Source organism: Quercus lobata, chromosome 9, assembly GCF_001633185.2.
Source record: "Quercus lobata isolate SW786 chromosome 9, ValleyOak3.0 Primary Assembly, whole genome shotgun sequence".
Classification (NCBI taxonomy): domain Eukaryota; kingdom Viridiplantae; phylum Streptophyta; class Magnoliopsida; order Fagales; family Fagaceae; genus Quercus; species Quercus lobata.
Genome location: NC_044912.1, coordinates 40,996,930 through 41,008,754, shown reverse-complemented (window position 1 = coordinate 41,008,754; position 11,825 = coordinate 40,996,930). Strand labels below are relative to the sequence as shown.

The 11,825-nt window shown below is 38.2% G+C and overlaps 1 protein-coding gene and 1 long non-coding RNA gene across 2 annotated transcripts; one reads left to right on the top strand and one right to left on the bottom strand.

Moving 5' to 3' along the window:
• The first annotated feature begins 935 nt into the window (after positions 1-935).
• LOC115962230 lies at positions 936-10,599 on the top strand. Its single transcript, XR_004085370.1, has 2 exons — positions 936-1,366; positions 9,951-10,599. It is a non-coding gene; the product is annotated as an uncharacterized LOC115962230 (long non-coding RNA).
• LOC115962229 (MDIS1-interacting receptor like kinase 2-like) lies at positions 3,797-9,312 on the bottom strand. Its single transcript, XM_031081130.1, has 3 exons — positions 8,786-9,312; positions 5,676-8,733; positions 3,797-5,319 (listed from the first exon to the last, which is right to left on the bottom strand). Exons 1-3 carry the CDS (start codon positions 8,819-8,821, stop codon positions 4,934-4,936), a joined length of 3,480 nt encoding a protein of 1,159 aa, XP_030936990.1. The 5' UTR covers positions 8,822-9,312; the 3' UTR covers positions 3,797-4,933.
• Positions 10,600-11,825: the final 1,226 nt, after the last annotated feature.

The window sequence follows — 11,825 nt, the reverse complement described above, 5'->3', positions numbered from 1 at the left end:
CTGCTATTTTTACCACCACAAACTATAAAATGTTGTGCAAATTGGTGATGCCATACTGTAGGGGTGTGCATGGGTCAGGTTGGGTCGGGTTGAGGGGATTTTTTAACCCAGCCCACCATGGTGGGTCAAAAAAATTTCAACCCAACCCAACCCAACCCACATGGGTTGGGTTGAACCCATGAGTTGGAATTTTTTTTTTATTATTAAATTGAGTAGAAAAAAATATAAATATTAATATATTAAAAAAACTCAAAGATTAGTATCAATGTAACTCCTTAAAGGCAAACAATACTAATGACTAAATAATAATAGTAATTTACTAGGGTTTATGCTAACTAATTGGCTTTTATATAGGATAGGAAGAGTTGATTATTTTAAAAAAATTACTAACTATATAATATTTTATATATATATATATATATATATATTTATATGTATTAAATATATGAGTGGGTCAGGTTGGGTTTGACGGGTTTGAAATTTTATGACCCAAACTCAACCCAACTTGCAATCAAAAAATTTTTTATAACCAAATCTAACCCACCAAGGCCTAAAAATCGACCCAACCCAATAGGTTGGGTTGAACCAAATCAATTTTGACGAATTGGCAGGTTGACTGCACACTCCTATGCCATATTTTAAAAAATTTGACAACTGGCTATAAGAAACTGGCATTGGTACCGGTAGTAGTACCAATTTACTGTAGCAAATTGCTATTTGCTATTAATACTTTTTTTTTTAATTCTTTTTTCCCGTTGCTACTATTTTTTATTCTTTTTTTTTTTTTTTGGACAAGGATTTTGGAGGAACTGCTACAAACAAAAACAGGTGTCAAGCAGAGAAAGAAACACATAAGCAAGGCTCATGTGCGTTGCACATGACCCATTTTAAGTTGAGTGTTGTTAACCCTAACGTTAACAGCGTTAGCCAGAAGGACATGCCTCACTACTCTCTCATCTCCTCCACAGAGCTTCCTTTCTCTCAACCTCCAGCCACCTCTGTTTTTCTTCAACAACCTTAAACCGGCAAGGGCATCTACTCTCTCAATCTAACCCAGACGGCACACAGCCAAGCCAAGCCCTTCTCATCCTCCTCCACCTCTATTTTTCTCATGTCCACCGCTGTTTTCTCAGCAACCTGAGACCGGCAAGAGCTTCCTCTCTCTCAGCCTCCGGCCACGTACTGACGGGAAGAAAATACTCTCTCTTTAAAACCCAATCAACGCCTCTCTCATCCTCATTCTTTGTTCTTCTCAGAAACCCCAACCACTGCCACAGGTTCCGCCTTTCCCATCCCCCACCCACCTCTCCGGCGCCAAGGACCACCGATTCTAAAAAATCTTTTCGAGGCTCTGACTTCTTTCCAGGTTTCTTACCGAATCCCTCTGTATTTGATATGATTTTGGTTTGTTTTGTGTGATATATTTGGATGATTTAATTCTGGTTTTTTCTTGCTGTGATAATTAGATTTCTTGTTTGTAATTTTTTTTTAAATTATCATTTTGGCTAGCTTGAGTTCTTGCTGTGATATATTTGTAATTCTTGTTCTGTAATTTTTTTTTTTTTTTGGAGTGGGTTTTGAGCAATGAGAAAAATAGAGGTGGAGGAGGATAAGGATGAGAGAGGCATTGATTGGGTTTTAAAAGAGAGTATTTTCTTCCCATCAGTAGCTCTTGCCGGTCTTAGGTTGCTAAGAAAACAACGGTGGACATGAGAAAAATAGAGGTGGAGAAGGATGAGAGGGGCTTGGCTTGGCTGTGTGCCGTTTGGGTTAGATTGAGAGAGTAGATGCCCTTGCGAATCTGAGGTTGTTGAAGAAAAACAAAGGTGGCCGGAGGTTGAGAGAGAGGAAGCTCTGTGGAGGAGATGAGAGAGAAATGAGAGACGTGTCCTTCGGCTAACACTGTTAATGTTAGGGTTAACAGCACTCAACTTAAAATGGGTCATGTGCAACGCACATGAGCCTTGCTTATGTGTTTCTTTTTGTGCTTGACACCTGTCCCTGTTTGCAGCAGTTCCTCAAAACATGTTTGGAGGAAATCTGTGTCCTTTTTTTTTTTTCCTTTCAGCTCATCTCTCTCTTTCCATTACAGACCAAAGTTCCTCTCTCTCTCTCTCTCTCTCACGCCACACTGTTTCTCCCTAACAGCCCCTCGCTTCCTACTACTTCAGCTCCCTCCGTGACAGCACCAAGGATATCCTAAGTGTCGTCATGGCTCTCTTCTTCGGCGTTGGTTGCGGAGCCCTTGTCACCGCTACCATGTACCTCGCTTGGTCTCGCTTTTCTCTTCTTTCTCCGACGATGACAACAACAATGATGACGATTTTTTTTTTTTTTTGGCTTGTAGCTCTATGATTTTGGCCCTTGATTTTAGCTTGTAGCTCTTCTTTCTTCGACGAAGACGACAATGATGACGGTGTGGCTTGTAGCTCCATGTTTTTTTTTTTTTTGGGGGTTTTTTCTGCTTTTTATTTTATTTTACTTTTTTTATTGGTTGCTGGTTTTTTGGTTGAGCTTGAGGTTACCGTGATTGTGGTAGGAATTGATTTGGAGAAGAGACAGTGAAGAAGAGAGAAAAATAAATAAATAAATAGTGTTTAACTTCGTTGTGAAAATAAGAATATTGACGTGGAGCAAGTTGTGAAATATTATTATTATTATTATTATTTTTTAGGAAATGGTAAGTTAGCAGCATTAATGTGAATTAGTGACAAACTGTTTAAGATTTATTGTGAAAGTGGACATTTGGCAACCAAAAAGAGAGCCTTACACAATTTTTTTTTTAAATTTTTTATGATAAGAGCCTTTACACACATTTTATCAAACAATTGGCGTAGTTGCCCATTGGAATTCCCAAATGGAAAACTGGAAACGCAAGTACACAACCATGTAAAAGCGTATTATGAGTTTTGGACATCTTCCCTTGATATCCACCAACCCCAGTCCCCAGTAACGCAGTGGTTCAGATGATTGAAAATTCAGTTGTTAGGAAGGCATTTCAAAACACCCACCAAGGTTCCAACTCCAAAGATGGGAGTTTCTCTCTCTTCTCTACAACAGCAGTTTGGGAAATAAAAAGTAGAAGGTGTAGTTGGGGTTCTCTAACACAACAATGGTTTGGAAGTGGTGAGAAAGATGAGGGGGTGAGAGCTTGGATAGATAGATGACGGGAGAACAAGAAAAATCAGAAATCAATCGGCACATAGACTTGCCGAAAGATATTGCAGTGCCCAAAATGTTTTAAGATATTGTCCAGGTACCTTTACACACAATGACTGAAATGTTCTGTCAATTTTATGTTGTTTACAGTCTTGAATGCTAAAAAATCTTACTATTCAATTCTAGCAACTAATGACAATAATTTTTTTTTTTTTTTCCAATCCATAACAATGTTATTTGGAGCCTAGAGATTGAACATCTTACAACCCATTTCAAGCAAGCTTTGATATTTAGATTTTGAACTAGGATTTAACAAGCATTAGTCACAACCCTTCCTAGGCCAAAACCAAAAATCACTCACTAGATATAGATTGTTTTATTTTTGATGGTCTATAAGCTATGAAGCACGGGTGCGTTTCGGGACTCGGGTGCGGGCGCGGGACTTGGCAATTTTTGAAAAAGTAGAGTGCGGGTGCGGCGGGACTCGGCGATTAAAAAATTATTAAAAATATTTTTATTTATATTTTCTATATATTTTTACTATTAAAATATTCTAAAAAAACACATTAATATACTTGATTCACAAAAAAAAAAAAAGAATAAGGCAAGAAACGCATCTGAGGTCAGAATTTCGACCTCTCCGGCGATTTTCACGGTCGATTTCGACTTGTTTCGGCCGATTCCGGCCTGTTTCGGCCGTATCGGCCGCCGGCCGATATTGACCAATATGGCCGATACGGCCGATACGGACCGAGTCTGCCCGATTTGGGCCGCGTCGGCCCCGATTTCAGCCGCATCAGCCCGATTCGGGAGCTGCCACGTGGCGGGACGCGGCACAACGCAGCACGGACGCGCGGTCTGCGGCGTCTCTCCCGCGTCGTCGCATCCCGCTGCGTCGGACGCGGGTGCGCTGGGTTGGATGCCGCGTCTGTGCATCCCAGTCTATAAGCTTGCTAATGGAAATCATGTCAAACGGCTCAGATAGAAAAGCGCGGGTTCGATCTGATAGTTCTTGTGCAACAAAATGCATGGTTGGTCGCCACTCTGGAGTGGTACACAGGCATGCGAAGGTTATGGTGACTGCAATCACCACTGCCTCTGCCAATTGACCTGTTGATCTATAACATCCTTCAAAATCAATTCTTGGTTGTCCAATAAGGTTGTTGTAGTTGACATCAACGATGGTGATAGGGACACTAGGAGTTCCCCTGGGTGCCTTCCTATCATTACTTCCAATACTATGTTTATGTAAAGAGTAAGAGTAAAGAACACAAAGAATGTGAATAGCTTTTCTATATAGACTAGAGGTGTATATATCCAAATAGGAGGAGGAGAAGAACTTATTTTAGGCTTAGTGAATTGCTATATTGAATTAGACTCTGCATTCTTGCCAAAAGACATTAAATGTCTAAAGAGTTTAAGATACTGTCCACATACCTTGACACAACGATTGAGATGTTCTACAGCCATAAAGTTGTTTACAGGTTACAGGTTACAGCCTTGAATGCTCTAGATCTTACTATTCAATCATAGAAAATAATAAAAATTTTATATATATTCTTTCCCAGTCCATAAGAAATCTTATTTTGAGCCTAGAGATTGAACATCTTATTCACTCAGCACTTGCATAGACTAAGAAAAAAAATTTTACACAAGCCATTTCAAGAAAACTTTGATCCTAACTTCCTAAGATTATGAACTAGGATCTAGTAAGCATAGCCACAACCCCTCCTAGGCCATATCCAGAAAACACACTCACTAGCCAAAGAGTGTTTTATTTTTGAAAGCCTGCTAGCTTGCTAATAGTAATCATGCCAAATGGCTCAGACTGAAAAGCGTGGGTTCGAGCTGATAGTTCTTGTGCAACAAAACGCATATTTGGTCGTGATTTTGGAGTGCTACGCGTACATGCTAAGGCTATGGTGACAACAAACACCACTGCCTCTGCCAATTGACCTGTGGGAGGAGGAAGGCGTTGGTCTAGAGTATCCTTCAAAAGCAATTCCTGGTTTTCAAATAAGGTTGTTGTAGTCGATGATGATGATGATGACAAGGATGCTAGAAGTTCCCCTGGATGCCTTCCCATCATGACTTCCAATGCCACCACTCCAAAACTATAAACATCACACTTATCTGTGACCCTCATTGTGAGTGCAAGTTCTACAAATTAAAATAAGTAGAAAATGAAACAGAATAAATGTTATTTGAAACATTTCCATACCAAAAGTGTAAAAATCATTTATGTTCAAGGTATAATCTAAATAAGAACATAGTAGAGATATGAGGAAAAAACTTTCTATTTTGAGAACGTTGTCTTTGAAAAGTATTATAGACTGGGAAATAGTTTACCATGTGACAACAACCCATATTGTTTCAATCTTTTATTGTAAGTAGGGTTTGAACCGCTAATCTCTTGCTCGACAACAAAAGATTTTATTGTCAGTTATTTTTTTGATTTGGAAAACTATTGAAGAAATGGGAACAAGAATATACAGATTAATAAAATGTTCGATTACCTGGAGCCATGTAACCATAAGACCCAGCAATTGTTGTCCAGTTGGATGACTCTGAGCTTAATAGTCTCGCAGTGCCAAAATCTGAGAGCCGTGGTTCGAATTCCATTTCCAGCAATATGTTGTTCAAAGACACATCTCGGTGCACAATTGGCGGAAAGCAATCATGGTGCAAGTAGGCCATAGCATGAGCCACTCCTTGCACAATTTTCACCCTTGTAGACCAGCCTAGTTCCGCTTCCCCTTCCACCCCATACAATACTTTTCTTAGACTACCTCTCTCTACATATTCATAAACCAAGAACAAGCATCCTTTCCAGGAACAAAAGCCATATAGCTTAATGATATGTCGATGCCTAACCTCTGTTAGAGTTCGTATCTCATTCTCAAAACTTCGGCGATTTATTGTGGGAATGTCACTAGAGTCTGATATGTTAAGCCTTTTAACTGCTACAACTTGACCTGTTGGCAACACCGCTTTGTAAACGCTTCCAAATCCTCCTTTCCCAATGCAGTACTTCTCATTGAAGTCCTCAGTGGAATTCAGTATATCCCCAAACATAAATTTTGCTTCTCTTTCCCATATCATTGATTCAAATCTCTCATACTTTATACTACTACCCTCTTCATCATAGAACTTGGTGGTTCGACTATATACTAGAATTCCAACAGTAACAGTTGCAAGACATAATAATCCAGAAACCCAAACAATGGCACCAATAAGGACCTTTTTCGTAGTATTTGAGGATTTGTGGGGAAGGGATACTGGACTGCAGGGAGTTAATCCTTCTACTTTTCCACAAAGACCTGAGTTTCCAACATAAGATTTTGCTGGCACTTGCTGGAAAATTTTACCAGTTGGGATTTCACCTGTCAAGTTATTGTAAGAAAAATCAATGGAATGTAGACTAACCATGCTTGATAATGCTTCGGGGATTCTCCCAGAGAGGTGGTTATGTGAAAGATTGAGATACTCTACCGCTGTAAGCTTTCCAAGGTTTTGAGGTATTGTTCCGGAGAGGGAATTACTGCTGAGATCCAACATATATTGCAGTGATACTAGGTTGCCAAGCTTGGATGGTATGCCACCAGATATCTTGTTGTGGCTTAAGTTAAAGGTCAATAAGCCATTACAATTGCCAAGCTCTACTGGTATGTTACCAGTCAGGCTGTTCTCTGAAAAATCAAGAAGCTGGAGCTTGCTTAAATTGCCTAGACTCTTAGGGAGCTCCCCTGTCATATCATTCTGGCTCAGATTAAGCCTGTAAAGCAGGCCTAGATTTCCCAGTTCATCTGGAATTTCCCCAGACAGTTTGTTCGAGTCCAGCGTTAGAACTTGCAATTTGGTTAACTTCCCAAGCTCAACAGGGATTTTTCCAGAAATTCTATTTCTGTCCATCTGTAAATTGGTGAGATTTCTACACTCTCCCCACATTGATGAGAGATGACCAACAAATTGGTTGTCCCTAAGAGCGAGGAAATTAAGATTTTGATGAACTCCAAAGGCTTCTGTAATGTTTCCAGTGAATTTATTCCCATCAAGCCAGACTCTATGTAGCTTCGAACAATTCCTCAAGCACTCTGGCAAGGATCCTGTAAAGCCGTTGCTATTCACTGTTAAATCTTCAAGAGCAAAACCACTGCACAATTCAGATGGCAGTGCCCCAAAGAAGCTGTTGTTTGAAAAGCTAATGTAGCTTAAATCAGGACTATACTTCCCAAAGTCAGTGGGTATGCTGCCAGAGAAATTATTGGTGAACACAGAGAATGACTGCAAACTATTTAGTTGAGAAATGGTTTCTGGCAACTGTCCATACAATCGGTTAGTGTTGAGATCAAGAGTAACCAAAGACTTCATTTTTCCAATCTCTGGTGGAAGTATGCCACTAAGATTGTTATAGAAAAGCTGTAACACTTGAAGGTTTGTGAGATTCCACAATGTCAGAGGAATTGGACCGGAAAGCTGGTTCCCTGAAAGGTCTAAAGCAAATAGATCTTTCAAATTTCCTATCTCTAAGGGAATTGATCCAGAGAGCGTATTATTGTACATAAGAAGATAGTTTAGCTTTGTCAACAGGCCTATTTCTGATGGAATTTTCCCGGAGAACTGATTATTTTGGAGTTGCAATGAGACTAATTGAGTCCAATTGGCAATTAAATTAGGTGAAATATCACCAGAAAGAGAGTTATCTGATAAACCCAAATTGGTAATTTTGGTCAGATTGGACAATGATAAAGGAAGCAGGCCAGTGAGATTGTTCACTGCTAAGGCCAAGTAGGTGAGGTTGGTACAAAGGCCTAGCTCAGAAGGGATTGTGGAATTCGAGGCATTTTTTCCAAGATCAAGGGACTGAAGCTCCCTGAGCTGGCCTATTGAGGAAGGAATCATCCCTTGGAATGAATTGTTATACAATTCAAGTGTTTGAAGATCGGACATCAAATCCATTTCTCCAGGAATTGGACCAAAGAAATTATTATTTCCTAGGCAAAGTTCTATGAGCTTGGAAAGCTTGGAAATATTTGATGACAATGGTCCTTGGAACAGGTTGTTAGTCAGGTGGAAGTGTGTGAGCTTGCTCAGATTGGTATATACCAATTCTGGTATTGGGCCTGTCAAATAATTCTGAGACAAGTCAAGGTATGTCAAATTCTGGCAATTTGTTATGAACTCTGGGAATTCAGAAGTGAGTTCATTGAGCATTAAGTTGAGGTGGGTCAAGAAAGGCATGCCTGAAAAGTTGGACCAATCAAGACATACTAAGTAGTTTGCTCCAAGGTCTAAGTACCATACCTTTTGAAGATTGCTGAGTTGATAGGGGATGGTACCATTGAGACTGTTGTTGTAAAGACTAAGATACTGAAGCTCTGTCAACTGTGCTATCTCAGTAGGTATGTTTCCTTCAAACTGGTTGTTTCCCAAGTCCAAGTAAGTGAGCATCCAGAGGTTGCCGATGGCTGGTGGTATCGATCCTCCAAGTGTGTTGTTGTTGAGGTCCAAGTGGGTGAGATTATAAAATGAAGTGAAGTCAAATTGGGTAAGTGTGCCAGAGAGGTTTGCATCGGATAGTTTTATTTCTGAGATAGTTCCTGTGGTGTGGCAAACTATGGCTGTCCAGTTGCAAAGATCGTTGAGGTTGGTGAGGTACCATGAATTAAGAGATGAAGAGGGAGAGAGACTGTTTTTCCATTTGATGAGAGCTTCTGCTTGTGTTGTTGGAGATGATGTGATCCTCACTGGAAGTAAGGAGAGCAAAAGAATATGAAATAGAAGAAGAGACTTTTGAATGGTTGTCATGCCTAGCTTTCTAACTGCTAAGTATACTCTCTTATAACTGATACGAATTCTTGTCACTCCCCATGCCTGGTTATATAGTAAGGTATGAGTTACAGTGCCAAGTGACACTTGGCAGAATTACAAATCACTGCCAGTCATACTTGGGATTTTTTTTTTTTTTTTTTTCTCCTTCGGTAGGAATATTTTGGATTCTATTCAATTGGATGGAACTTAGTACCATAGAAAGCACGGACAATTCATTTGTGATGACGTATATGAGAAACATCTATGACTTTTGCACGCATGTTCCCAATTGTATCCTTTCTAAAAAAAAAAAAAAAAATTGCAGGACACAACTGGGACACAGGAAGGACACTTATTATTATTATTATTATTATTATTATAAGTTTTTTTTTGATTTTGAACACTTATCTTTTTATCTTTTATTTACTCTTTTGGATCTTATTATTAGTTTGTATTCTAATTTCTAAACATCATTTATTAGTTATGAATTCATTTTATTATCTCTTAAATTAATATAAGTTTAACATTATATGAAAAAAAATGTTTAAAAATATATTTAATAATTAATTAATATGCATATCTTTGTCATGTCATGTTCTAATTTTTCAAAAATTGACTTAAAGTGATAATTTTAGTTTAAAACACACGCGTGTATAAGTTTAAGTCACGATTTCAGTTTAAAACTCGCAAGCGAGTAAGTTTGTGTGCATAAGAGTCATTTCCCATTGCACATATTTCATATTTTTTGCATCATACATATTTTTAGAGTCAATGCATATCAATTGGCATCGGTTCAAGCCTCATCAAAATCATCATATCAATTAGCATTGTGCTCCATTTCAACTGGTTCGAAGTTATTTGTTTGTTACTTTGCTCTCTCTTGCTTGTTACTGCTATTTTCTTTTCTTTTTCTTTTTTTCCCTTTCTTTTCTTATCAGTACCCGCTTGTTCTTTTATTTGTACAATATTTACACTGACAGGATTTGAAGTAAAAAATTTCAAGGAAATATTGAAGAATGTTAATTTTGCAACAAAATGACCAAGATTGACCGAAAATCAGACCGTCCAATCAGGATAATTCTAGCTCCATCATGAAGGGAATGAAGCCTTTTTTTTTGTGGCTGCTCATACGTCAAAATCGGTTTTGAATCTCATAAGATATTGTAAAGCAATTAGGTCAACACTCAAATCATTTTTTTACCAAGTGTTGGAAGAGTGCAACGTGGTCAACAAGCGTCAAAGAACGTCAAGTTTGGGTAAGAAATGTCTTTGGAATGTGCATCACACAGGTTCTGATTTATTAAGGATGGTATTATAGACCATGGACAAAGACAACAATCTGTGCTCCTCTAATTTTTAGAACGTGAAGTGGGGACTGATGATGAGCGCTTCTCTTAGTGGAATTTTAACTATGAACGTAGAGAATAAATATTCAACTGTAAGAAGACCCCGTGTATTTGTACCTAATTACTTACTCTTGGATACTGAGTGCCCAAATCCCAACTTCACCAGCATTCGGTCCATGAATCATAATTGTGGCTAACTTGACTTGCGGATAGCACAATGAATTTGCAGCATATTGACTTAGAGAAAGATGTTGAAAGATTAATGGATTTGACATTGAAGTCAGGGCTGAACAAGTCTAAACCCAAGTTCTACCTTCATTGAAGGCCTCCAGGAAAGTTAGATTTGGATACAAATTTATCAATGAGAAAATTCCCCAATTGATACCAATTAAACCGAGAGGACCATGTTTGCCTTGCCCAATAGTCCTCCTAACCAATAAATCACAGCCACTTGTTTCAAATGATGATATCAGATCTTTGAAAGCCTGTGACATAGTTTATGTTAGGGGTTTAGGTTATTTATTTATTTATTATTATTTAAAATTGCTAGGGTTTTGAGATCCGGTAGTGTGAATTAACAAATTTAAGGCCAAGTTATTAATCAGCCAAATTATAAACAATCTTTGCACAGTGATCAAGACCATTATTGTGTAAATAAGATGAACTATGGAAAATCAATCAACACACAATAGAAAAAACCAACGAAATAACTATTTCAAAGTAAAAACCTGTAAAGTAAAAACCACAAGGGGAACCCTCCCAACAAGTTAATCCACTATGATTAGAGAAGTTTTACAATCAAGGAAAAAAAAAATTTTTCTAAACCCTACTACCTATGCACAAGTTATAGAGAAAACCTTTCATTGTGTTAGTACATCTAGACTTTTCAATCACATGGACAACTTCACAAATGACACACTGCGGTATGATTGGAACTTCCGACCAACTCTAAGAACTTCTTGAAGGTTTTCTTCACAACAGCTAGTCTGTGTTGGTGGTATGATTTCATCTTTTTACTAACTAATTTACTTAGAACTCTCTAGTATGGTGAATTTGAGAGAAACTTTGTTACCCAACCCTAGCCACACAAATGAAGTGTTTCTCTCTTTGAAAAACCACTCTGGGGATGACTTATGATGTCCCTTTTATGTCCAAATAAGTAGGGCTTCAATCAAGCTTGAAACGGACAAGTTATTGGGCATTTCACGTTGTTATGTTTTTTGTTTTCCATAGTCTCAATCTATCAAGTTGGTGTCAAGTTGCTATCAAGATGGTGTGGAGCTTGGAAACTCTGCCCAAATTTCTCCAAAACACTAAGTTTTGTTAGGATCATCAGCCAAACCAAAACGAATCATAATCTTTGTTTATGCAGGTAGTATGTCTTTTTCTTTTGAGTGTTTGATCTTGCTTGATTACCCAATTATTTCATAAACATGTTTGTTTATAATGATATGGGCTAATTTAGGATTAATGCAAGCTAGATTTACTTTATTTAGTTTGATTGTTCAT

Excerpts from the sequence above, each read along its gene's own strand:
- LOC115962229 (XM_031081130.1), bottom strand. The coding sequence starts at position 8,821 with ATGGTACCTCACCAACCTCAACGATCTTTGCAACTG. Across the intron at positions 8,734-8,785 it reads CTCAACGATCTTTGCAACTG|GATGCAAACCTCTCTGGCAC; the intron begins GACAGCCATAGT and ends ATAAAACTATCC. Across the intron at positions 5,320-5,675 it reads TTATGGTTACATGGCTCCAG|AACTTGCACTCACAATGAGG; the intron begins GTAATCGAACAT and ends TTTAATTTGTAG.